This window comes from Falco rusticolus, chromosome 2 (assembly GCF_015220075.1).
Source record: "Falco rusticolus isolate bFalRus1 chromosome 2, bFalRus1.pri, whole genome shotgun sequence".
Taxonomy (NCBI): Eukaryota; Metazoa; Chordata; class Aves; order Falconiformes; family Falconidae; genus Falco; species Falco rusticolus.
The window spans coordinates 57,297,569-57,325,382 of record NC_051188.1 but is presented as its reverse complement, the minus strand read 5'-3'; the positions used below and the strand labels follow the sequence as shown (position 1 = coordinate 57,325,382).

General features: G+C 45.8%; 2 protein-coding genes across 3 annotated transcripts in view; one reads left to right on the top strand and one right to left on the bottom strand.

Annotated features, from left to right (window-relative positions):
- Positions 1 to 6,263: 6,263 nt before the first annotated feature.
- LOC119143597 (G-protein coupled receptor 183-like) lies at positions 6,264 to 7,537 on the top strand. The gene has a single exon (XM_037377988.1). The coding sequence runs from the start codon at positions 6,264 to 6,266 to the stop codon at positions 7,374 to 7,376; it is 1,113 nt and encodes a 370-aa protein (XP_037233885.1). The 3' UTR covers positions 7,377 to 7,537.
- A 5,487-nt stretch (positions 7,538 to 13,024) lies between these two features.
- UBAC2 (UBA domain containing 2) overlaps positions 13,025 to 27,814 on the bottom strand; it is a 101,122-nt gene continuing 86,332 nt past the window's right edge. For both annotated transcript variants that reach the window (XM_037376365.1, XM_037376366.1), the window contains exons 8-9: positions 19,817 to 19,939; positions 13,025 to 16,539 (exon numbers count right to left, since the gene is read on the bottom strand). In XM_037376365.1, coding sequence (XP_037232262.1) covers positions 16,432 to 16,539; positions 19,817 to 19,939 — 231 coding nt within the window. In that variant the 3' untranslated portion in view covers positions 13,025 to 16,431. The remainder of the gene's footprint in view (positions 16,540 to 19,816; positions 19,940 to 27,814) is intronic.

The following is a 27,814-nucleotide window of genomic DNA, read 5'->3' as shown; positions in this document are numbered from 1 at the left end:
GGAGATCTTCACAAGCCATCTGGACATGGTTCCGGGCAACCAGCTGTAGGTGGCCCTGCTTGAGCAGGAGGGTTGGATCAGATGACCTCCAGAGGTCCCTTCCAGCCTCAACCATCCTGTGTATCTGTGAGGCATCAATGCACTGTGCTGAGTGCCCCACAGAAATGCTCATGAGGATGCTGATTTTTCCACTCGTCCTAGGATTTACCTGGTATGTGTTAAACATGGGCAAAGCGTTTATATTGACATAACATGGCCTAAACACTGAATGCAAAGAATAATTAAGAAAAAAAAGACTAACAAGTCACAAAATAAGCAGGTGTCCTGCCAAAAGGAACCGTTGTATAGGATCGTGGAGATCCAGGCTGAATTAAGGTGCATTTTTGGCACTTTCTCTATCACAAACATTCATTTCTGTGTTTGGTGATCATCATCTACATGGGTTGGGTTTTTTCACATTGTAGCTGCACATTACAAATGTGTATGCACGTGTAGAGCGTATGTGGCCCTGGCATAAGAAAAAACAGATAAAAATAGGAGCTCAGTTCTCCAAGCTTGCCTTATGATTGTGTTTTTTTAACAACCGTTTAAACATTGTTTTTAACCACAGAAATCAGATACCAAGAAAACTTTCATCTTATTCCTGCAAAATCAAAATGGAGCTTCTAAGTCACAGCACCGCGTGGGAACAAACGCCTTTCACGTTCACTGGAGGAAGTTATTTCATAAAGTGAATTTCATTGGTATTTCTTCTACCAGGGTGCCCAGACCTACATGACTAAGAGCTGCCCCTGTTGGCATACCTGGCCCCTCTCTGCAGCCAGGGACGGTGAAACCATAGGCCCATGGAAACCGTGGCGGTTCTGTGGCCCACACGCGAGTCTTCATGCCCACATTTTGGGACCGAAGGCAAGGGGATGTGGAAGGAAGCAGGTCCCAGAGTGGCCACATTGTGTTCCACTGCTCAGGACGCTGGAATGAGCTGTGCTGCTCCTCTGACTGCTTTGCGACTTGGTGCTGCAACATCATTTCCAGAGCTGGTACTGCACATGCAGAATAAATCAGGTCATGTCATGCAGAAACAGATTTCAACTGCTTCATTATTCAGTGTTTCCCACTTTAGATTGAGGGCCAGATTAGGTTTCAAGAGTACCAAAACACCAGTCATTATTTTCTTTAGATTTTTGTCATAAATTGGTAGGAATCTCAGATTTTGCTTTCTCTACAATTCCCATCATCTTGAGTTAAAGCTTCTCAAATGTTGTCCTCCCCACATAGCTGCTGTTACTGCATGGAGAGGTGGATGTTAAAATCAGAATTTCTGCTAGTTTCTGCTCTGCCACCAGAGGACTAGTGGTGGCCTGAGAGCCAGGGGCTGAGCTGTGGAAAATCCCTGCCTCTTGCTTCGAAACTGAAAGCACTTGGATTTAATTTTTTGTGTGTCTAAACCCAAAGCTTCCTGAACGTGTTTTGCACTAGAAGAGAGAAAAGCTGACCGAAGTCAACAGGGAAAGGAAAGAGGGAGAGGCAATGATACAATGGAAAGAGGAGGCACAAACTTCCTGCCGTCTCTCCACGAAGGGGCCGTTACGTTTGTTATGCTGCCTTGCCTTCAGAAAGTCCAGCTCCAAATCATCTCTCAACTCTGGGAAACCCCACCAGGTGTAAACAACAGCCTCAGCACCTCCGACTGTGCCTTTGTACCCAAAGACGAAGCTCTGGAGCAAGCCTGGTGCCAGCTCTCCCAGCATGGGAGGGCAAATGCCTGCCTGGTGCGGTTCTGGTGGCTGTTTGCAAGCTTTCCTCACCAGTCACTCCCACCACCACAGCCAGGCTGGTGGCCTGAAGGACCTGACCCCAGAGGAGCTGCGAGCTGGCTTTTCTGCTGGGTGGGGACAAAATGTCCATGCAAAGGCTTCCAGGAGGGAGAAAGGGCTGCAGGGAGCCTTCATGGGATGGCCGAGAGCGATGTCCTCTATGATGATGACATGAGAGAGAGCGGTAGTGGCTTGGAGGTGCATGTCCACCCCAAAATACCCAACAGCTGGCTCTGGGGAGGGGGGCACTGACTCCCAGGCAAGCAGCACGTGACGACTGCCTGGCAGGGACCTGTCTGGGGTTGTGTCGTGGTTAATGGCCGTGACGCATGTGTCAGGAAAGAGACCCTCCGTGCTGAGTGTTTGCAAAGGACCCCTCCAGAAGGTGTCCTTCATGCCCTGGCCAGGTCCCTGGCAGCAGGCACACCCCGGAACAGCAGCTCCCACATGCCCTGGGACAGGTACCCAGGCTGCGGGACCTTTTGCTTGCCCCCTGCCAGGCCCAAGGAAAAGTGGCTTTGTACAAGCACAGACACAGAAGAAGAAAACCTGGACCCAGCTTTGAAGCTGAACCTCACACCCCAGATCCCACACCATGCTTCATCCAGCTGCTGGGTTCAGTGAAGGGCAGTATCTCTTAACTGAGATGGCTGCAAACTGGGGCAGACAGGGCTTCTCCACACTGCTGGGGGCAGGGTGTGTGTGGGAGGCCCTTTTCAGCTAAGCCAGCATTGCGGAGTCAGGGAGCAGGGTCCCACTGGCTGGGAAGGGGGGTCCCCCCAGTGCTGTGCCCCCACCCGAAAGGGGCTGTTGCCTGTGGTGCGGTGCTGAGCTTGGTGGGGCTGCTGGGGCTGTGCAAACGGGTGGAGCTGGGTTGCGCTCCTGTCTTGCTGCACCTGCTGCACGCAGGGCAGGAGCATGTTTTGCACAAAAGAAGAACCCACTTCCTTTCTTCTGCATTGCAAAACGAAAAATAAAATTAGGCGGAGAGCATTGTTTTCCCTCCTCCTCATTCCCAAGTCCCTGGATGCAGCTGTCACCGGGACCTTTGGGCTCTACCTGCTTTTGAGGCTGATGATGACTCTTGGGGCATCTCCCTGCTCCAGCTCCCCGGGATCTGCTCTGCACCTGCCCCCCGGCAAGGACCTCACCTACTGCTCAGGGGCTGAGCCCCCCGCAGATGCCCCATTATCCAGGCCCCCCTTTGGCATAGTGATGCCTTCCCACTCCCATGAGAAGCCCCCTGTCCTCGGGGTTTGTGTTAGCGGTGGGGCTGGTGCTGCTGGATTATCCGCACGTAATTCCCCGCTGGGATCTGCAGCTCCATTTTTGGTGCCTGTGTAAGCACAGAGCCCAAGGGACGGGAGGGATTGTACGGGTGGTATTTGACTGCATGGAGAAAGTCCCAGTTGCAAATTTGCATTGCAAAATGCCCAGTCCATCATCACTGTTGCGGGCACCCAGCTGGAAGGTGACGGCATTTTGCCCAGCTTCATCACAGATTTATTTCCTTGATGGTGTTAATCTGTGGAAATAAAACTCTCATATGAGAAAGTGCAGTGAGGGCAGACAGAAGCCTTTAGTGGGCAAAGCATCGGCTCTTCTGCTGTCAGTGCCATGGAGACCCCTGACTTCAGGGTGACCAGTATTTATGTCAGCTGCAGCTGTATTTTGTGCAATGCATTAGGTAGGCAAAAGGAGAGTCCTGGATCTGCTCATCGGCATGGGCTCAGGATTTGTGTAGGGATAACACTTCTCTAATGTTATATCCATCAGGTATTTCATCATCATGGTGAAACAGCTGAAGAACATTTGAGCCCCACACAAGTTTGATTAGCTTAACTCTTGAAAGATGTGCACATAGAAAATCCCCATCTTACTAAGGAATATTTTTAATAATTTACTGAGCAGTTATTCTCTCATTAGCAGACCTTTCCCTTCGTGCGATATAAACCCCCGAGCAACAGAAGTATCTCCATTAACAGATGGTTGTTAGCAAATTTTCACTATTAGTCTTGCTAGGTACCTTCAACTTGTAGTAATTCATGGCAATATCATTTACTGTGTAATTTCTATAAAATGACTCACCATACGTGGGTACACAGATTAGTATACTGAGTTTAATGCCACTATGTTATAAAACATTATAAATATTATGCAATTGAAGAATTGTTGAGCTTTACTGGCTCAGAGGGAGATTTAAGTTTAGCTTAACTGTTAATCTTAACCTTGACATTTCTTGGGCTCAGTATTTTTCAGTAGCACCCTGAAATGTCCCATGATGGGAATTTCCTAGTTTATCAGGAATTTTTGGGAGGGAAAAAAAAAAAAAAAAAGAAAACAAGCCAAACTATCACCACTGACCACAAAAAAAAAAAACCCTAAACCCACTAAAAAGAGCATAAAATCCTCTTGGTCTCCAGTAAACAGCTGCCATGGGGAAGGCCGTCTTGCCAGCCACCGGGCAGGCTGTGCTTCTGCAAACATTTTGGGAAGCGCTGGAGAGGAAAGTACTCTCGCCGTGCTGCAAGATGCAGTGGTTGCCCACAGCCCTCGCCCCATCTCCAGCAGCACTGTGCCATGGTCAGGGCTGCCATGCTCTCGGTGGCTCCCCAGCCATGCCACAGCCCTGCCGGCCACCCCACATGGGGCCACAGGGTAAATCAGAGCCGTCCACTGCCTGGCACCCTGCAGGAACAAAGCCTGTCCCGAGAGCTCCTGCTGGGACAAGGGGCTTTGCCCTACATTCACCACACAATGTATCATCCTAATAATGAAAATATTTTTCCACCAAGGGCAAATTGTCTTGTTCCACTCAGGTTAGCCTCTGCCTGAAGGAGCCCTGCCTGGTGGCCTCTGTGTGTGTACAAAAGGCAAACGTGGGCTTCGCCACAGCCTGGGGACCCATGCATGGTGTGGCTTGTGCTGGCCACCGGTGCAATCAGCTCCATGGTAAATTCGTCCCGACTATTGGAGAAGGTGTCATGGTGTGGCCATATGGGAAGGTGTATGAGCCCAGGGGTGAACTCTTTGGACCACACGTGAACCAGAGCTGAGGCTGTTTTCATTGTTCAGTTGCATTTTGCATCCTTGTAGAAATTTTCAGAGTAAAACCCAAAGCTGGCTCAGATGTCAGGAGCGATTGCTGCACAGGTACAGTCATTTATCTTCTCCAGCACAGCCACTACTGAGAGTAACCCCCGCTGCAGCAAAATGCCTCTCACACACCGAAAAAAAAAAACCAAAACCCAACACAAAACACCCAGAAAGAACCCACACTTTTACTAAACTCAAGAGAAAAAAAAAAAAGAAGAAAAAGAACACCCCCCCCAGACCTCACGGTGCTTTTATAATGTGAGCGAATCCCGAGAGGCGCTCACACGGCCAGGGAGCCCCAGAGCCGGGTGCGGGCAAGGAGGTTCCGCGCCCACCGCCCCGCCAGCATCGGGCGGGGGGAGGAGGAGGAGGAGGAGGAGGAGGAGGAGGAGGAGGAGGAGGAGCAGGCGGCGAGACGGCACCGCCGCTCCCAGGTAGGAGCCCGCGATTCCTCTTTCGTGCCTGTGCGCGTTAGTGCGCGCCCGAGCATCCCAGCCCCTCGGGGGTCCCCGCCGTCGGGGCGGGAGGCAGCGCGGTGCCCGGGACGCCCCGCCCCGCCCCGTCCCGCGGCTGCAGCGCGCCCGCGGAGCGGAGCCCGGCGGCGGGAGCGGCCCCGAGGGCGGCAGCGTGCGGTGAGCGGCGGAACGGGACGGGGCGGGCGGGACGGGGAGGACGGGACGGGGCGGCGGTGCGGGAGCTGCTGCAGCCCCGGGGCGGCCGGGCCCCGCTGTCCCGGGCCGGCGCGGGCCCAACGCGGGGCGAGCGGCAGGAGGGCGTGCGGGACGCGGGGCTTGGTGCCGGCGTGTTCCCCGCTCCCCGCTTGCGGCGGGCACAGGGAGCGGGGTTTCTGGGCGAGGCTGGGACTTCTCGCTTGGAATTTCTTCAGTTTTGTTGCCGCTCTGGTCGCAGCCCGAGGGTTGCAAAGATGCTCCTTGCTCCCCCTGCCCGCTGCTCCTGCCGGACTCCCCCCCAGCTTTCGGGGCATTTTCTCAATGAAGCTGCCCATTCCCCCCGCAGTGATGAATAAATGACATTGCTCTGCCACCAGATGGGTTTGGAACCTTGTTTTTCCCCTGCCAGCCCCCCCCCCCCCCCATCCTTTCTGGAATTGATTGGACTTAAAAAAAAAGAAAAAAAAAAAAAAAAAAAAAGAGGAGCTGGTGACAAGAGACGACAATGAGTCACAGCCTTTGGTGAGACGCTCGCACCGAAATCACAAGAGATGCATTTTTCCAAATGACTCGATCTGTGTGCTGCCAGGGGGGTGGCAGGGAGCAGGGGACAGGCCTTTCGCTTTGTGAGGAGGGCTGGCCCTACAGGGGGTGTCAAGCTTGATAAACTGCAAATTTAATGTCTGTTCTTATTCCAAGGGAGAGGGCAAGAGCTCGTGAGGCACCACGGAAAATGGCTGTTGCAGAGGACATGTTCCCGCCCGCCAACCTCACCTCGGGGAACCAGAGCGGGTGCAACGTGCACAACCACCACTTCTCTGCCAAAGTCACCTTCTCCCTCTTCTACACTGCCCTGCTGGTGTTTGGTGCCTGCGGGAACATCCTGGCCCTCTGCATCACCTTCCAGCGCAGGAAGAAGAAACTCAACTCCACTGACCTCTACCTGGTGAACCTGGCCCTCTCTGACGCCCTCTTCACCCTGGCACTGCCGGGCAGGATTGCCTACTACGTCCTGGAGTTTGACTGGCCCTTTGGGGACTGGTTCTGCCGGGCCACAGCCTTCATTTTCTACATGAACACCTATGTGGGCATCTACTTCATGACCTGTGTAAGCGTGGACCGCTACATTGCTGTGGTGCGCACCAGGCACCCTGGCAGGATCCGGAAGATGAGCCGTGCCAGGGGTGTCTGTGTCCTCATCTGGTCCTTGGTGTTCCTGCAGACGGCACCGCTGCTTTTTCGGCCCATGACACGGAGGATGGGGGACAAGCTGACGTGCATGGAGTACTTCAACTTCGAGCAGATTCCCAAGCTGCCCTACCTGCTCCTGGGGGCCTGTGTGCTTGGCTTCTTCCTGCCCGTGGGCATCATCTTGGTGTGCTATGTGAGGATCAACCTCAAGCTCTGCCAGACAGCCAAGGAGAACCCACTGACAGTGAAGAACGGGCACCATCACCGGGCCTTCACTGTCATCCTGGTGGTGCTGCTGGCTGTCCTGCTCTGCTTCAGTCCCTACCACCTCAATATTGTCCAGTTCATGGTTAGGAAGATCCTCTACCAGCCATCCTGCCATGAGCAGCAAGCCTTCAAGATGTCTCTACAAGTCACTGTGGCATTCATGAACCTCAACTGTTGCATCGACCCCATCATCTACTTCTTTGCCTTCCGGGGCTACAAGCGGAGGTTGCTCCGCATCTTCAGGAACAGTGGCTCAATGGCCACCTCCTCCACTGCCAAGACCCCCTCTGAAAGCAACAGCAACAGCCAGCTGCCTGGCTCTGTCTCTGTGTAGCAGCACAACCCCCTCACCTTTTGCTCTGGCCTGCAGCTTACGGACCATACCCAAGGGTAGGAGCCGGAGCTGGGCTGCGGAGCAGGACCAGCACCTCTGACAAGCTTCATCACTCCTCTGCCTGGACCAGGGGCTCTTGCAAAGCCAGCCTGGCCAGGACACAGCCCTGCCTGGCTCCGCGTGCCTGGCTCTGTGCTCAGCACTGCTGGAGCCGCTGTCCTGGAGCAGAGAGGCTCCTTTCCATCCCAGCCCCAGAGGAGGCAGCTCGTGCAACCACTCCGGCTGACAAACACAGCTGGGCGTTTCCAGCACTGCACCATGCCACCCTTCCATGCCTGTCCTGCATTTCCTGAGGGGCCAGTGGCTGCTGGTAACCACCATGGCTGTCCCTGCCTCTGCCCCCTTCCCCTGTGCTGTCCTGGAGTGTTGGGGCGGCACCCTCGCAGGCCTGGGGGCAGCCGGCATGGAGCACACAGACTCAGGGCATTTCAGGAAAAGGCTGGGATGTTACTTCTGTGCAGAAAGTCACCTACAGCTCCTTCCCTACGCTGACAAACAGCAGCTCCACCCTCCCCCTGCCTACCATTTTGCTCTTGCACCCGGGCGCTGCACAGGATGAGCAGTCAGTGCAGGGTGTGTGGGAGCTGCCAGAAAAGCCCTTCCTCAAGGGAGCAAGGCAAGACTGCAAATTTGCAGAGCTTCAGCGAGTGCTGCTGCCTGTGTCTGCTGCTCAGGCGGCTGCTCCTTCCCCAGGGTGTCCTTCCTTGCACCTGACAGCACTGTGGTTGCCCTGGGACCCACAGCCAGGAAAGGGATGCCGGGGCTGGCCTGGCTTGAAACCTTCCCACCCCCCTTTAACTTGACTGGAGTGGAGGAAAGGGGACGAGGACTGAGGGTGGCCTTACGTGACCTTGACTGATCTTTGCTTGAACCCAGCACCCTGACAAGTCCAAGAGCCTTCATAAGGGCAGGTTACATGTGACTACGCCAGAGCAAGAGGAGCCCCGAGACATCAGGTTCCTGTCAGTGTTTGAGACTGTGTGATGAGGACAAAGTCTGCAGGAGCAAGGACCTCCTTGGCTCTTTTGTGAAATTACCGGACTACGATAGAAAAAACCCAAACATGTAGGATTCCACAGTTCTTGGGGTGGCTGGTCTTCTCTTTGAGGCTGGAAGGGACAGCGACATGAAGAGGAAAAAAAGCAGCTTTATTTTGCTGAAAAGTAAACCTGAAGCAGTTTCATGAATGCACACTTTTGATTAATGCAAATCATTATTTAAGGTAATAACCTTTTTTATGTCTAGAAAGTTAGTAACAGTCACATGCAGCCCTTTATTGTTCTAAATGCACATGAATGAGCTCTTGGATGATGATGGTTTTCCTTACAGTGTGGGTAACTGTGGCATACCGGAAGCTGATGAAAAGGGATGCTTAAAATAATTCAGGTGGGGAAGAGACTCCAGTAGGTCCTTTCAGGAGGCTGAGCCCTCCTCAGACAGGTCTAACCTCAGTGCTGGCCTGCAGAGAGCCTGTGTTCTAAAAAGCATGTTACAATGGACAAGGAAGAGCTGGTATACAGTAATGCAAGGATATCAATGGTCTGAACACCCTAAAGGAGCCTGGCTAGGCTGGTAGTTGCTGTACAGTTATGTGACCAACTTGTGAAAAGAAGTGTTGGCTGGAAGGGACCTCTCTGCATCGCCTCATCCAACAGCCTACTTTAAGCAGGACTGTGGCTGGCATGTCAGGCTGGCCATGGCTTCATCTAGCCAAGGCTTGGAAACTCCAGGCAAGGAGACTCCCTGCACCAAGGTGAGGGCTCCTGTGCTGCATCGCCCTTCAGATGGAAACATTTTCCCCACTGTCTAGTCTGAACCTCCCCATTCACAGCTGGTGGCGGTCACCCCTAACATCACCTACTCATGCTGAGAAGAGTTGGCTCTGTCACCTCTGTAACTTAAATTCCCACATGACTGTGGCGGGGCTGCCAGGAGACCAGCGGTACGCAGCTGTTGGTCCCAGCGAGCCTCCACGTGAACGCTGGAGCAAGGTCTGCAGCAGTGACCAACCCTCCTCGAGACCAAGGTGTGGAGATGTTTGGCCAGGCTGGAGCCTATGGCTGAGGCAAAGGCAAGTCCCTGACGAAGCCTTCTCAGGAAAAAGCGCAGTATAAACATAGCCTTGTTTTCTCCTTACTGGGCTCTGGCTTTCCCCGAAGTACTTTATTCACAAGGTGTCCCCCACCTCCCCTCCTGGCGCCACCAGGAGCCTTGCGGAAGGCGGCGGGCGAAGAGCGGGCCCCGGCTTCCCTCCTCGGGGGGCCTTGGCCTTCGGCGGTACCCACCCGGGGACAGCGGCGGGCAGCTGGGGCGGAGGGGACACCCAGGGGACGGGGAGGGACGGCACTGGGGCAGAGGGAGCAGACGGGCTCGGCCCAAGCAGAACTGCCTGAGGAGCCCCGCAGCGCCCCGGCCCGCCTGCCCGCCTGCGGGTGTTCCCTGGCCGCCCGACAACGGCGCCTTTACCCCAAGATGGAAAAGAAGGCGCACGGAGCGGGGCCTCCAGCGGCGCAGGAACACCCTGCGCCTCACCCACCCGCTCCCGGCACGCCGCCTCCTCTACCCGGCCGGCACGCCGGGCAGCCAGCCCCGGGCCCAGCCCGCCCACCGCCATAGCCCCGCTCCCCTACGGCCCCGCGCCGCCGCTCCCGCTCCGCTCCCGGGCCCCGCCGCCGAGCGAAACGCCTCTGAGGCCCCGGGGCTGCCGCCTTGGCCGGGGGCTGAGGCGGAGGGGACGCCCGGGGCGGCACCCAGCGCCCGCCGCGCTACCGCCACCCTGCGGCCGCGCCGGCGCAGCGGGAACGGGCCGCGCCGCGGGGAGGGGCGGCGGCGGTGCCCGCCGGAGCGGGGAGGTGCAGCCGCCCTTGGTCGGGGTTCGAGATGCACCCGCGAATCCAAACCGGACAGAACAGTCACAGAGGCGGCCGCCGGCGCCGGGAGCCCGGTGCCTCGCCCTGCAGAGCCCTGCCCTGCCCTCGCCCCGGCCGGCAGCCTGCCGCCATGCCGTCTCCTTGGAACCCGGTGAAGGGTCTGGGGCACAAGTCCTGTGAGGAGCGGCTGAGGGAACTGGGGTTGTTTAGCCTGGAGAAAAGGAGGCTGAGGGGACCTTATCGCTCTCTGCAGCTGCCCGACAGGGGCTGTAGGCAGGTGGGGGTCGGTCTCTTCTCCCAAGTACCAAGTGACAGGATGAGAGGGAACGGCTTCAGGTTGCACCAGGGGAGGTTTAGGTTAGGTGTGAGGTAAAATGTCTTCACAGCAAGGGTGGTCAGGCATCGGGAAAGGCTGCCCAGGGAGGTTGGTGCAACCACCATCCCTGGGGGTGTTTGAAAAACGCACAAATGTGGCACTTCAGGAACATCGCTTAGCATCGCACGTGGCAGTCCTCAACGGTTGGACTCTATGATCTTAAGGGTCTTTTTCAACCTAAACGATTCTACGAAAACTGCATTTTTACCTACGGGTGGTGAGTACACTTTTTGTGGCCGCACACTACCGCACCTGCATGCAGTCCTACAGATTATATACGCACACGACACAAACTCAGATTCTCATAGCCAGCTCATGCCGTGACCCTTGTGGCTCGAAGCCCCTTGTGAGCCAGACGCCCCTAACATGGTGCATTTCAGGTTTCTCCTAACTTCTGCAAAAGGGTGACAATCTCACGCAACCGAATGGAGTACAGACAGTTGACAGGATCTCTGCAGACAACCTGCCTGCCTGTCGAGCTGTTATCTTGATGGCAAAGAAGCACACGGAGCTCAAACAGCACTGTTGTCTCGCTTTGCAGCGGTTCCCAACTTTATGCTTTCAGCTAAAAGCATAAATTTCCAGGAGAGCACCAGGGGACAACAGCTCCTGGTTGCAGTTACACATTGCCTGTTGGTAAAGTCCCGGTGCCGTACAACACATCTCTTCAGCCTGTGCTTTAAGTTGTCCTGAATTGAAGCTATTGCATGTCGTGACATCCATCTTTGTAAGTCAGTAAAATACTGTCATGTAAAAATGCACTTACCTACTCAAAATAAAAGCTTCTCATGGCTGAGTAACAAGCCCTGGTGTGATTGTTTGGGCTACCTGATGTGGGGAACAGTTTTCTTCTCAGAGGTGGATGCGTGCCTCTCCCTCCTGCAAGCAAAGCTAACGTTCAGAAGTGGCAAGGGACAAGCACAAGTCCTCCGTCCACCTCGTTTATACAGGACCCCTTTGTTTCCCCTGGAAATTGGTGTGTTCTCAAGGCACAGCAATTTATAAATAACCTTTGGTGGGAAGAGCAGAGGGATCTGTGAGGAGCTGTGCCCCTTCTGGAGCAGGTCTCTCTGCAGCTGGGATGGGGTGCAAGGAGAAGAGTCAGGTTGACAGGACCAACTGGGCGCTGAAAACCAGAAACACGCCTGCTTTCTCACATGCTGTGGCTGACCAGGGTTTGCTTCAGTGCAGAGCTGCTGGGATGACACTGCTTTCTCCCTTGCTACACGCATCATCTCATGCAAAATCGACCAAATAAAATGGAAGGATTCCCCTGCTGGACACCACTGAAAACAACAGATTTTCAGTACAAGAATAACGACAATATTGTGTACCTGCATTTTCCACACTGAACTTCTGTCAATCCTTTCAAAATTGAACTAAGCACAATGTGACATCCCACCCCCCTTCTCTCAGCAGGCCTTTTTTTTTTGTCCTCTGCAGCCTATCTTCTACTTTGTTCCTTTTCTCCAAACTCTCTGGTTTTGCTCAGTTCCACCTCCCTCATTTCCCTCAAACCCTCTCCTTTGCTAATCTTAAAGGACATTTATGATCCCTACTTACCTTTGGTCAAAAGGCCACGGTCCTGGAATTCTTCCACCCATTTTTTAAAGTCTGTATATTCCTGCTTTCTCCCATGCTACCATTCAGGTTTAGAAAAAAAATCCCCTACAAACATGTGTAAGCCCAGCTAACTTTTTGTTTCCTCTTACAACTCTCCTTTCAAAAAAATCAAATGCCACCAGCTGAACTATCGATTTGTTGAGATTCTCAACAGCCACACCCATTCATCAGGTCATACTGTTCCTCTGCTCCCATCATTCGTTTCTTTTCTTCTATGTGGACCAAAAACTATCGGTGGCACATACCCTCTTTGAATTTCAATGATGAGTGGACTTCCTATGGTCAAAGCATCCCTTTATATATGGAAACAGGAGGAATGCAATCTTACTAAAAATTAAGCCAAGCCCAGTATATTTTAAGTAAGCATATACATATAGATACACACACACATGCATATATATAAACACATATAGTGCTTGTGTGTTCATGTGACTGCTAATAAAATAGCATTTATACTCATTTATATAAAATACTTATTACTATGGCTACCCAGTTAAAGAAGGCTAATCTCACTTAGGTTCTTCTTGTGGAAAAACACATGCAGGAGATTAATTGCACTTATCAAAAACCTCGAATAGTTCAGATGAATACTGTGCACTTCTTTATCCTCAGATGCAGTTCCCCTACAACATGAAAGTTGTCATTCTGAGTGTTTTCAAATTCGGGTGCCTTGGCAACTGCATAGATACTCCAGATACACACGTGTTTGAGAGATGGGAGACTTTGAATACAGACTTTTAATTTTCTTCAACAAACTCTTAGCTCCAGTTAAATTCATCAAACCGATACATAAATATTCTCATTCTTTCTCTGTATATATACATATGCATACAGGCACATAGATGCATATATATACATACACACACACAAACAGGAAAGCCACAAATGTTGCCCTTTCCCTAGTACCTTGTGATTACATTTTGCTTGCTTGTTCTTCTGTTTCAGACAAAAATAACGAACCCTTTTCTCCATCACATGTTCACAAAGGCACCAACAAGCGCTGGACAGCACAGGTTGGTACATGAACCAGCTGCGACAGTCCAGGCGCTCACTAAGTAGCGGGCAACTGCCAGCGCTTGTTTTGAGAGAGGAGAATAGTTTTGGTAGGTACGGAGCCCAATCCTCCTGCATCTTAGCAAAAAGTTAAGGCTTGAGAACCTGGTGCCTTATCAGGCAGATTTCCACAAATACAAACCTCACTGTGCGTGTATTTCAAAGTACCACATAACCATCTAGGAAAGTCCCCAATAAATTACTCCGATGTTGTCTCAAAAGACAACATTCCCAGTTTAGTAGAGAAATGTTAGCTACTTTTCTTTCAAAAGACCAAATCTCGGCTTTACTAAAACCAATGTGAATTTCCCAGGGACTTAAATCTTCTCCATAGAAAAGTATTCTGCATTCTCTTGTTGCCTAAAAAAAAAAATCTCATTGTGTCACACACGAAATAGCAACTGTGTGATGAGATACTCAAAACCGTATTGGACAAACATTGCGTAGGCTGTGAAGAACACGTTCCTCACATTCCCAGAAATGGTCTGTGAAAGTTTTACCATCAAGTGGAAACAGAGTTGTTTTCCAGCTCTAGTGTGTGAATTTTTCTTCTGTACTTCTTGCATGAAACAGGAACTGCACTCAACGGCATCTGAGACCCTTCCCTTTACCACTTCATTTTTTTTAATTGGAAATCACAACCCTGGAAACTATTCTCACAGATATCAAGGGGAGTTTTCAACTGACGTCACCAAGACCTGAATTTTACCCCTTACGACTGACCATGTTTTGTGAAATGCCCAGCTAAATGGGGTTTTCCACACAACTGTGACATTTGGATACCCCTTGTACAGATAATAGTAAGAAAGGATTCAGATGTGGAGAATATCCACTTATATGTTCCAGATGCCACTTAAAATTCCAAGGAATAAAAGCTCTTTGTGCTTGTCCCTAGAACAGGGCATGTTTAATTTACCCTGGGCTAGGTGGACCTTTATTACCTACAGACAGAATTTGACTTCTGAAGTAATTCACTCGTCTTTATTGTTACTTTTGATAAAATATTTGTGAAGGAAGAATCTGTACATTTCAAAATTAAAACCTGTGTATGTTTCAAAATATTTAACTAGTTTGCATATACAAATTATTGTAGTGCTTTTCCCCTTACATTTGCCCTTTGCTTTGTAAGACAGCAGGTTTCCAGAGTTCTCTGGGTACAGAAATGTCCCCAGTGTACACACACAGAGAGCCGCTCAGCTTCACACAAACAAAACCTTTCAATTAAAAAGCAGACCCTGCTTAAATACTGTGATCATAGCAGCAAGCCAAACCCTGAAGGAGGCTGACCAAAGCCCAGGAAAAACACACAGTGATTCAAAAAATTCCTTATTTCACCCACTGGAAAATACTAAAAAAAACCCCATCCAGACATTGACTTTATTAAAAATTACGTCACGTGCCAAAAGCTGCACAAATCTGCTGTTACTTCTGGATAAGGACCTGTATGCCTGAAGGACTTTTTTCAGTTTTCAGTCAATTAAAAAATAAAACTTATCTCCCTCTCTCCCTAGATCTGTCCTATAATTGCCTGGCATATTTTCCAGGCTGAGTGAGACTGCGCAGATCTGTACTTTGGAACACACATGTTCATTTGGATTTCCTAAAGATCCTCCTCTCCCCTGTATTCTTTCATCTCCTCCCCTCTGCGCTTGCTAGTGCCTTTGTTATGCTTCCAATGACCTATATCTTACTCTAAATGTATGTATGTATTAAATATGCCTGTGTGTATATAAATAGACACATATACACACAATATACAAACACAAGTACATACAGAAACATACATTAAATGCTTTGAGATACATGTGCAGATTGTTTTCACGGAGTCGCAGTTTGGAAACTTGTATTACTTCAGCTCGGTTTTATAGAGATGTTCACCTCTCTCCACCCTACCATCTGAAACTCTGAAGGTGCTAATACTAAAGGCTTCTGAGAGTCAAGCTGAGCAAACTTACTTAGCAATCTAAACTTCAAAACCAATACTGTACGACCTTGACATTACCGTCCTGTTAACTCCTGTGTTAAACCTGAACTGCCCTTAAGGTTAATTATTCCAGCCTGTGATCACCAGTAAGTTGCTTCAGACAGTGAGGATTCAGAAAATGCAGGGTCATCCACATCTTTGACAGTAGAAAACTAGAACTATTATATATAAAAGTTAGCTTTTTATCATTTTCTTTTAAGACAGTATGTAGCCAGCTCAAAAAAAGAAACCAGCACATAGGACACTGAGCATATATCCCTTGTTACAGAAGTGTCTGAATTAGACGTGGAAGTCCCTTCCAATCATTTCAGTTCTGACCTTACTGTATCATTTGATCCATCCTTATTGCTTCCAGTGAGTATCTTCATGACCTGTATCTGAATAGCAATTCACTCAGTTTGTAAAAATTTAAATGTACAGCGGTCACTTACCATAGCTTGCAATATGCACATGAATTTTCTCTCACCCTATCTGTGCATTATGTGCTGAAAGACAACTTTTATTTTAAAAAGGAATTAAAGAAATAAAATATTACAGGCATTAATAAAACTTTCCAAGAATGACATAATAGTCCCACAACCCTCTACTGAGTTGAAAACAAAGCGATCTTTAAACCTCGTATTACTGTAACCAAAAATCAAGTACTGTAAAATAACATGTAAGCTAGAGAAATTAGACTGGTAAATGAAGAAAATATAATTTTTCTTGATAGGTAAATCAAGTTGTCGTTGTTGTAGCTTATTTTCCTAGTCATTAAGTATGATAACATGTCTAACAAGGACTTACAAGAAAAAACCACCTACTTTATTTTAAAAACAAATATAGGTGATATCCAGTAATAAGTAGAAACTAAAGTTACTTTGAAAAGGATAACCAGACTAGAAACCACCAAGTGATCTGAAGGCTGGGGAAGAGTTCACGTCATTCATCATTCGTTAACATCGCTTTGTATCACCAGTCACACGGAGCCAGTTTCTCTTTTCTGATGCTCTTGCAGGGACGACCTTTGTGAGTCTGTCCAGCAGGTGGCTTTGATCCTCTTTCACATGTGTACAACCCATTGAGCGAGTTCCTTCACACAGAAAAACATCAGTGCTGCAGTAGAAAATTAGTGGCTACATTTAAGTCATTATTTGAAGCCCTCAGAGCTTCTAGAGCATCGCCCCTGGAAAAGCCCATTTCCATAAGTCGTGCAACCTGGAAAAGAAATAATATAACACCATTTTATAACCAGCGTTTTATTCACACTGTGTACGCATTAGTCATGTTAGCAGTACCAGACATCACTTTTCCCCGGATCACACTGTTCAAAAGTGTACCTTTCCAGAGCATAAGCAAGCATGGCTGAGCACCACCACAAAGATGTACCTGGGACAGCATGCTTGAAAACACTGCCACAGAAATGACTGCTTTCTAATACTTTATTCAAAATCAACCATTTGCTGAAAATGCCACACCTGCGTTTTCCTAGCCAGTCCAGTTTCGAAAGAACAGTAAAATAGAAAGTATGGCTACACATGTGACAACTACAATCTGACCCTGGGGCTTGGTGCTCTTGACAGGAACAGGACCTCAAGAACCCAACGCTGACCAAAATACAGAATTTTACAGCAGATGCGAAAACCTGTTCTAGACATCCTAGCTTTCCTTGAACAGACCTATTTCTCCAGAGGGCATGAAAACACTCAAAACTATTCATACTAGGTGGTTTTTAAAATAAACCTGAAAGTTAGCTCTAAAACAGTGGCAGTACAATACACTTAAAGTAAAAATTTTGGAAGGATTCTACCTAATCTCAAAACGGCGTAAGTCAATGAAATTTGATGGAGGAATTACCTGGAAAAGGGCACATTAAGAAAGTGATTTTGGTAATCAATAGCCACTTGGCCATCCCTCTCTATAATATCATGTACTTGGCACCTAACCTTTTTGCTCTGTGCTAACAGGTATCCAAACTACCACATGTAAAAAGCAATGTATGTATACTCAAATCTAATTTATGGTTAAATTCCAATCTACAATTCTCAATCAGGTATGACTGAAAGTCACAATATAACTCATTCGCTTTTATAGTTAATCTTCCAGAGAGGGGCAAAACGGGGTGGGGGTGGGGGGAGCAGTGTGTAAAATTAACTGTGGCTGCTGACAGCATAAAGCATTCCCCACGCTGTTCCAAAGGGCCCTGTGACCAGACACCACAGCTCCTGAACCTGGAAGGCCGGGGCTACAGGAGCTGTCTGCTTGTATGGAGCCTGCAGCAGCAGAACGAAGCTGAGCAGGAATGCAGCAGAGGCTGTTTACGTCTCAGGAGGAATCTTCCCAGGGTGCAAGAGCAATGTGCATTAGCACTGAAAGTACTTTAAAGGCCTTTTAAAAGAAAGGTGCTATTTAAGGCAACCTCCCCTTCCTCTAAGACACCTCCACAACTTTCAGTATTTTTAATCTTCTCTGCTTTGGCAGTTTGCTGAGAAATACACTGCTGCCAAATACGCCCGGAGGTGGGGGTCCTCCTTTTCTTAATCTAAATACACCATTACAAAAGGTTTGAAAACGGCTGCCTTGGTTGTCTGAATATCAAATACAGTACTGATCGTTTTTTGTGCCTTTCCTCCTTTTTCCTCCCTTACCAGCCAATGTCAGTTTCTCACCTTCTTGTAGAAAGAGAATCGAATTTTTACTTTCAACACCTCTGCAACAATAGTGTAACTTCAAACTGTATTTCGTAACCTGTAACTTTAGAAAGTTTCCTCTGATTTTTCATCTAAGATTGTGGGTTTTATGAGAAAAAGGGCAAGCAGTGGAATAGAAGCTAACCACAGAAATAAGTTTCAGAAGAAAGGTTTTTACTCCAGTTGCCATGAATTCTAACCTTAAGAAGCGGTGGATGGAATGCTCATTTTCTCGTTTACAGAAATATCCAGTGATTATCACAAGGAATAGATTGTAACAAGGAAAAGCTCTTTTCATCTGAGTATATATTAACCACAGGAACTGAATCCAGCTCCAGGAAACAGAGAAGTATACTAGTAACTGTAATTTAAGGTGCTAAAAAACCCATAAGAAATGCAGAGTTTTGTACCAAAAGTGTTGCAAAGGCTTGCAAATTTTAATCTGAAGAACAGAGGAAAACTTTGCATTTCTGCTCATGCAGTTATTAGCACAGTTCTGGGAAATTCAAGGTGCTTATATTACTTCTTTCTTTGCAGGGTAACTAGACAACATTGCAAATGACAACAATCAGGTGAGCTCTACGACTTCAACGCATGAGAAAATACAAGTGTATACTGCCTTCCTAAATCTTGGCCTAAAGGCTTTGGGTAAGAATCCAGCATAAGTCAGACTAGTAACTATTCCATTAGCTCCAGCCCAACAATAAAAGTTCGCATAAGCAGTATTTTTTCAATAAAACAAGTAAACAAACCTACGCAGCAGGGAAACCTTTTGGTCCACTCCATACTTGGCACCAAGTAGGCTTCCAGGCTGACCAAAACTAAGTTTCTGGTCTCAAGTGTTCATTGGTTCTTAAGAGTTTCTCTTTTTCATTTTTTTTTTTTCTCTTTTTTTTCCCCCCTCCATTTTTGGATGTAGCCCAGCAGGTTTGCAGACAAAACCACTAGCGCAATTAAAGTTTTGAACATTGTGAACATAATCTAACCTTGAATCAAAACTAGAAATGAGCTCTTAGCAAAGATTTCTGTTTGGAACAAGTTCATTTTAAACTAACTAAAAATAACAGCATGGTGCTATCAAGTCCCTAAAAAAAGGAAAAAGGAAAAGAAAGATTCACCCTTGAAACCTACTCTTGTTCAAGGGTAGCTGAGACCTCAGACTATAAAACGGCTAATGCAGCTGACTTCAGATAGGCTACAACCTGGAGAACTTCCCTGCATGCAATAAATCCTAAATACAGAAATAGGACTAATCTTAAAATCCTTAACATTTCCTAGAAAATCATCCTGTCTTTTCAGAATAAAGCTAACAAAAGTCTAAATCTCTACATCTACGGTAAGTCTAAATCTATACTTGACAGAAAAGACAAACTTCTCTGTGGCATCAACATGTGAAATCAGTCAGCCACATTATTGAGGGAAACATCCAAGTTTTAGATCACAGCTGGCATAACACTCTCATTTCCAAAAAAATATGTGACTGAATAGGAAACAAATAATGAAATCAAATTATCATTCTTCCTTCTCTGAAACATTTGTGAAACCATCTCAAACAGTCTCAACTGTCTTTTAAATACGAAAGACAAGCAGCTACACAAAAAAGCAGAAACTGCAGAGTTGATCTGTAACTCTGGTTTGGATGGTAATGACAATTTGCTGTCTCTGTATTGCGACCGTTAGCAGCACAAATCAGAATATCAGATATAGAGAACGTTTAAGAAACTGTGTCAACAGATGATAAAAAATTAGTAGACTTAATTCCTAACCAGTTTTTTAATGCCATTTTGAAACAGAAAAATGTTTACCTGCTCTTCAGAAACCTCGGTAGGTGGAGGTGTGTCTTGTTCAGACGGGTGATGATCTTGGTAATTCACATTATGTCTATGACGTAAAGGAGGAAACAGTCTATTCCAGTTAATCATCCCACCCTGAAACCAGACACCACTGTCAGTGTTTGCAAAAAGAACTATAGATATTCTTAAACAAAAGGATCATTCATCCCATGTAATACGAAAGGCAAATGTTTTGAGTAACATATTCATAATTGAAACTACAAAAAACTGCTGCAGTCTCTTATGAAGTAAAAATTGGTTACTGCTTTACTAGTTATTTATTAGAAGTAATCACTGCAAACTGAAGTTTGGAAAAGTGCTAACATGAGGAGGAAAGGATGTTTCACATCCACTGTGAAAGATCTGGTTTACTACAGTGCTAGACTTCTGAGGCTTAAAGACCACTGTCTTTACTGATAAGGATTTGCCTGGCAAGAGGTGCAACAGCGGGTCCTGCAAATGCTTTGCAAGACTGCTGCTGGAGTTACCCAGAGAAATAACTGGGGGGGGTGGGGGGGTGTGTGGAGCAAAAATGAATTCTCAGTGCATCAGCAAAACCACACGAGGGAACTCAGAACAAGTCCAACCTTCAGGATACCTGTGATTTCTACTCAGGTCATTACTTCTGTGACACCGACGTGACTGTTACAGACAGATCACCTCACCTAACTTCCGCATGTTAAATACCATTGCAAAATCTGGCTGTATTCCAGCACCAAAACATTTTGTAACTGCATAGTAGTAATACAAATACACAGCAGTAACATACAGATGGTGTAAATCACAGAACTGAAACTTTCTTTTAACAACCAAGCTTCAACTCTAGTAATAAGACAGCTAGAATATAAAGTACAAATACTAAAGTACAAGCTTTATAATTGTCCAGAAATAATTAATCCTCATTTTATTAGCTTAAACAAACTTTTTTTTTTTTTAAGGGATTTTGTATCACACCAAAACCACAGGCCCTACAAGCAGGGAAAAAGAGCAAACCCCACATCTCTCTCTTCTATACAATTTGTTAAAACATCTTTAGCAGTTTGTGTTGTCCTTTTCTTCCTCCCCTGCTCCCTTTGTTACTATGGAGAAGATCCCCCTCCCTTTCTGTATATATAGGACAGGACTTCCTTCCTCTAGTTGCTCTATTTTAGTTCTATAATGTTGCTTCTCAGAAGACCTTCCTCTTAAAGAGTTTTTTTCCTTTCTTCTCTCAGCAAGGGCTCTTCCTGACTTTATGTACCCCTAGAGCATTAAAATGTTCTCTGCTCAATCAGATCACCATCAGCTAAACCTGCTCCCAGACCCGCTGTCCACCCCCACCCCCCCAAAAAAAAAAATTGTTTATTTAGTTTTCCTGCCCTTTCCTTTGTTTTCTTCCTTGCTCTCCAGAGGAGACCCAACCAGCCCAGACACCACAGGGGGCAGTGCAACAGTACACTTAAAAACCATTTGGAGATTTGAAAGGCTACCTTGTGAAGTGTTCCAGTCCCTTCTATACTAAAGTGCATTTTAACTTGTGAAAATGTGCACTAGCTAGGAGTCATCACCCATTTTCAAGACAGTTTCCACTGTGAGTGATTCTGAATTTAAAAAATGATTGCCTATCTGTATTTCTGTCTTGCATACTGTATAAAATACTTGCTTAAATCCATGAGGTTTCAACCAAAGGATACAGTATAAGCCTTGCATTAGCCAAACAGTGTAGTGTAGTAAAAAGGAGAACTGGTTTGTGGTTTAAACCCAGAGAGGGATTTCAGACCTCCTACTGACACCACTGCACTACACCAGGGTCTTGGAAAATCACGTCCTGTACTTCCCCTTCTACAATTTCCTCTAACTCAGAACTATGTTGAATTTTAATTCATTAACTTCCAGTTTCTGAAAGTCTACTAAGCTCTATAGCTCAGCAAGAATACTGCACTAATGCTGCTTTGCCTGTTTTTATTCTTTTGAAAAAAACTGAGGAGTAGAAAATAACGATTCCATGGGTCATTCACATTAAATTGGCGTATTGAAAATTGCCAACAGGACTATGACACATTCCTTTGAGGCACCAGAAGTCATACAGAATCATGTATATGAAACATAAAAACTACAGTAAATTTATTTAGCAGTATTCCAGTAGATCTGAAGACTGAAATAAACATACCTTTCCAGCTGTGCCCTCAGCTTCAATACTGAGCTGCACCTATTCCAGCTTGGTTTTGCATCTTCCCTGTTCTGCGTGCTGTCACCTAACACTACAAAGAGACTTGTCCACTTCCTTACCCTAAATTTACAATACATTTCAAATTAATGTACACAAAATTCGTTACTTTCAAGAAAAAAATGCAGATTCCTTACAAAGATAACTATTTAGTTTTGAAGGTTTACAGCAAATATTTTGATAACTACAGATGTGGACTGATGTATTCAGAGAAGTTCCATGCGAAAACTGCTAATCCTTTCCCAGAAATAATAGACTAGATAATAACAAATTAGACCAAAATAGCTGTGAAAAGATCTTCTGCGATTGCCCTCAGAGTATTTCAGTTACCTTTGGAAACCGTGACAATCATAACCCATCAGTTCTTAACTACATTAATGAAGTAAGACTATCCAACATACAACAACAATCAGTATTAAAGGCTGAAACTCTTAATGGTATGTGAACAGTAGTGTTTAGGATTAATCCCAACATCACGGTCCACTTCTCATCCGTGTATTACTTTACAAACTGCACCAAACCCAGGCACATTAAGCTTCTTTATCTTACCTGCAAAAAAATTGTTTCCCCTCACAGACTTGCCTCTAATTACATGATGGACATGCACACAGTCAGGCTCCAAAGAGCAGAGACTCAGGGAACTGCAGCTGGAGCTATGGGACTGGTACTGTGGCCAATCCCCGAGTAAAGGTACGGAAAAATTAGGAAGTGCAGCTAATGTCTTAGATCCACAGAAGACGGAGATCAAGGCTATGGATTTCCAGTGTGGATGGTGACTGTGTGAAGACTTTAAGACAACTTTAACTGTCACAGCAGAATAATACGAAGATCTATGAATTTTAGTTTGACCCAGAGCAAACAGCAAAAATGTCTTAAATGAAGTAAATATTGCAAATTCCAGTTAAAACATGTGCAGAAGAAGATTTCTAGAGCAATACTCTGCCTTGCCTCACAGAAATTATTTTGTAGACCTCATACTTTGCTTTCCAAATCCAGTTTCCTTTAGTTTAGCAGGCAAAGACTGAGTTAATCAGTTGATTGCAAGTATTTGTTACTGCCTGATAGGAGACAATCATACCAAGAAGACCATTTTATTGGTCTCTGATAAATTACTACTAGAAGTGGATTAGGAGAATGCTGGTGATGCTGGAATTTCTGTTACAAGAAGAGAACAAACAAAGAAAGAGATTTAAGAACAGACTGGATTTAGCGAATGGGAAAACAAAATAGCAGGTCTTCATCGCAGAAAAGGCTGTAAGGAAATGCCATATTGATGACTTATTCTTGGATAGCTGCCAGGGCTTTACGTACTGAAGTTGTGCCTTATGAGGTCACATCCTTGATGTCTTTTTTCGTTTTGGGTTGGGTTGGTTGTTTTTTTATGGTGTCTGGGACAATGCTATTTACAAGGAAAGGAGTATCCTCCTTTCCTACGGAATAAGGAAGAGATACTTAGAGCTAGCAAATGTCTCTGATTGTACAGTCTGCTAAAACCCCAGACATGCCACTTCTTTTCAGGTAATCTCCTTCCTCTCTTTTTGAAAAGCAGCTCTACCTGTTTCCCATATACATACCTGCTATGGCATATTTTGTGAAAACACTTCTTATCCAAAGCTTGACAATTAAAAATGCTGTATTACGGACAATTAACAAATAACCAGTTAAGCAGCTGTCACATCTGCACATATTTTAATTAGATTAATTAAAAAAAATTAAAGAAAATGCTTTCTAAAAAGTCCTCTTGAAAGTGACGCATGTGGTTAAGATATTCTGATAATGTTATCTCATATATATGGCTAATGCCAGCTTGCCATCTGTTTGCACAAACAGGAAGCACCTCCTGATATCTGTCCTGTTCACCTTTACTTAACATAACAACCACAGAGAGAAAAAAAAAAAAAGAAAAAGGAAATTGCTTTGCATTTCATCTTTTAAAGTAACATTTTAAAATTTGCTACTCTGTATAGGAGCAATTACTTGGTACAGACATCAATATTGTCTTCTTTCATATAAGAATTTTAAAACACATACTGAAAGCAAGAAACACTGACTTGCTTTTCAGGCATAAATTTTTCTACAAATTATTGACTTCAAAGTACACATACTGATGATAGAAATTAGGAAAAAGGCACAGCCATGAATAACGCAACGATACCTGCTACCCTGAACACTGTGTAAGAAAAATCAATGACAAGGGTGAAATTTCCATTTGAATGTCTAGCCTGCCTCTTTTTGTGAGGACAAAACTTCTGTTTTTTTGCCTTTGCACCCCCCCTTTTTTTTTTATTTTTTGCCCCCCCCCCCCCCTTTTTTTTTTTCTTTTAATAACTCCCTTCTTTTGAAAGAGGGTAGAAATTTAACAGTATTAGTGTTCTGAGTATCGTTCTTAATGATGGAAAGAATTTTTCACCAAGGAAAGCACTCCAGGAATTTCTAATGATACTCCAATTTCCTCTGGAAATTTAACCTACAGACAAGTCTCTTTAGCTAAGAGGCTCTGTCTGACTCCTAGTTGCTGCATCCTGAACTTTGACGTCTGCATTGTCCCAGAGGAGCTCATGTGTCACAGAAGTTCAGAAATCTGCATGTGGTCTTTTCTGAAGCCTGATCAGCTATTTCCTTTGAAATCTAGGAGGAGCACCTTAATCTGGCCTCTGAAGCTGCCTGAGAAACAATGGAAGGGATTTCAACACAGGCATGATGCCTTCATAGCAGCAGAAGCCAGAAATGCCAACGGGCAGGCACATCTGCTCCTTGGAGGCAAGGTGGGAATGGCTGCTTCTTCAACTGCATTCAAAGGAGGTGCAGAGAGTTGAGTGTGCTTCCTTGCACACTCATGCATGCCCTAGCACTTGACCTTGTAGAGCGCTGCTTGTCACACACAACAGGAAAGGGTGCCGTAATTTGACTCAGACACATGACTGGCTGGCAGTAAGTGAAGAGCTGTGTAGGTACTCCCCAAACTGGTGATTAGCTCAGAACACGGACAGAGTCAGGCTACTCTGCATTTAAACTGTTACAGTAAGGGTAAATACCTATTCTGTACCAAGCTGTTCATCATAGTAACATCCACTTTTTATTACTGCTGTGATGCAATAATTCAGCCATGAAGTGATGGATCGCTATGCCAAGAAGAAAGAAACATTTCATATCAAGCAGAAGCTGAAAGATGGCATTTTTGAGAACTGATGTTATTCATTCGTCCAGCATCGGGGAGGTGTTGAGCAGGTCCCTCAGACTTTGTTTGCAATAACGAATGGAGATTTGGATCTTCTCTAGACAGTTAGAGACAGGTCTTCAACTGCCTTTTCAAAGCACTTCCTTTTCCAAACTTGCATGCTTCCCTTACTTGTGTCAGCTGTTCTTCATCCAAACTGAGCTCTTGCTGGTGCTGTGACATCACAGACATGGTCATGGCTACATCAGCTGAAAACACCCACCTATGTCATACTATTGGCAGTGGAGCTTGTCAGTTTTCCCCACAGAAATCTCAGGTATATATAGAAAAGTCAGTTCCCATTATTAAAAATTAATCTTTTTAAATGAGTGCCTTGTGAGAGGTGAAGCTGTCAATCATAATCGCCAGCTGAATTTTAAAGGAATGACATGATTTGGAGCTGTTCTTATGTTTGGCATTCAACACTTGCTGAGTGAGATAATCAGGTGGGGGTGGGGTCCAGCGTGCCAAACGCTGAAGGCAGGTCCACCAGCTTGAACACAGAGTCTATACTTAAGGAAATAATGTTAGCTCTGTTTTAGACATTTTACACAAAAAGCAGACAATTCTAATCCTTACTACATAGCACTTTGAATGCTGACTGGTAACACTGGACTGTTACTAAAGCATGATGTTTAGACAGATAGTCCTTCATCCACCTCTTGTGCATGAATGCTTTCAAAAAGTAATAAGGAATAAGTAGAGGCCAAAACAAAAGTGAGAAATTAGAGTTCTAAAATTGTTTTGATTTGGCAAGCTACGATAAAACTCTGGGCACAAAAAACCTCAAAACCAAATTCTCCAATATACTAGCATAAGCATGTATTTGAGTATATAAAGGGTTGGTCTATGATGATGCAGGGGGGGAAAAAAACAGATCAGCATCCCATTTTGGGATGTTAAAAAAATCAAGTTCTGTCTTAGGTGGCAAATAGGAGGGGCTTCCATTTACTGACATCCCAAAGCCAACATACAAGGTGCCACGCCTGCAGCGCTGCTTGGCAAAACTTTAGTATCCATTTTGCGTCTCAGGGTAGTGCATTAAGGAACAATTGGTGAAACCGGCCTGCAGTTGTTATGTGCTAGCATCAGAGTCCTAATCAGAAAACCTAAATACTAAGATGGACCACTTACTACATGAACTACCTGCTTCTTGTTTACTACGTACCAGGGAAGATGATACTAGGAAGAAGAAATGGCCCGTCCAGATTCTCTCAGTGTGGACAGGAAGGACAACAGAAGCCCTGGAATCCAGTAAGTAACCACCCCCAAAGTGGATGCCTTATTTGCCCCCTGTTCAAAGCTAGAAATGAAGGGACAGGTACAGCTAAAAAGAAACTTGCCTTCTGTAAACAGGAATTGATCACACAACGGAGAATTAAATACTCTGGAAATGCCTGGGGAGATTTATAAGCCAGGCACTCTTTAAGGGGAACTGTCTCAAGTTAAATTATCAGAGGAAAAAGATATAGAACAATCACATAGGAGAATAAACATACACTATTTCTCAAAAAAATATTTGCTTTGAAATAAAACAGTATGTTGCTTTAGGAAGCTGTCCAGCCACTGTATCAACCACTGCTTCTCTAGGGAGATTGATTACAAATATTAAACCGAATTCTAAGGCTGTAGCTCAAAAGCCCAGTCAGATGGAAAGAGAATTTCGTAACTCCGGTCCAAGAAAAAAAAAGATAGTTGAACGTGTGAGCGGGGCGCTACCGAGGAGTAGGAGTTAGAGGCAGGCAGCCTTGTGACGGTGACATCTGGCTGCTAATGAGACACATACAGTTTATTCTAGTAGTACTACTAGTGTCTGCCAGCTTGTGGAATTGCCAATTTCCGTGAAAAAGAGACAAAAATAAAGTGGTAGTCTGTAGAAGAAATAGTCATAAATTGTTCACTACTTGGATCAGCACCCTGGAAATTCAACATTTTTAATTTCACACCTAGAATCCATGAAAAAAGTTATTCAGAAAAAGAAAACAGAAATATCTAAATAGCAGTGCGTTATTAACTGCTGCAAATACGTTATTGAAATGAAACAGTAAAAAACCAAAGAGTTCACTCATGCCAAGATCAGCAGTATATGCAGTTTTTATACTCACAACCTTCAAGAGTAAAACTCCCTTTTTGAAATAAAACCAGGCTTATTCTCAGCACAAAGAAAACACTATTAAAAAATTACAGAGAAAATGCCAGAAGAGTGACACAAAGCAAAGGATGAATTAAAGACTCCCTGCAGTCTGTGCAAGAAGATACTGTTTTCTCTACAAAAATGGAAGCTGCCTGTAATTTCAAAAAAGGCTTGGTGCGTATTCACAAATGTACATCAGCATGCAGGGGAAAGCAAGAATGAAGGAATACTGAATGTAAATTTAGCCACTGCATACATGCTTCATTCATGGGCTGAAAAAACTCATAAATCACTTAGTTAACAGAATTATTTAAAAATATGATGTCAAATCTTGTACACACACGTCAGGAGTCTGAGTTCAAAGAATCATTTTATCCCATTGGTACCCTAAGTATAGTTGTCTTTGAAATTTAT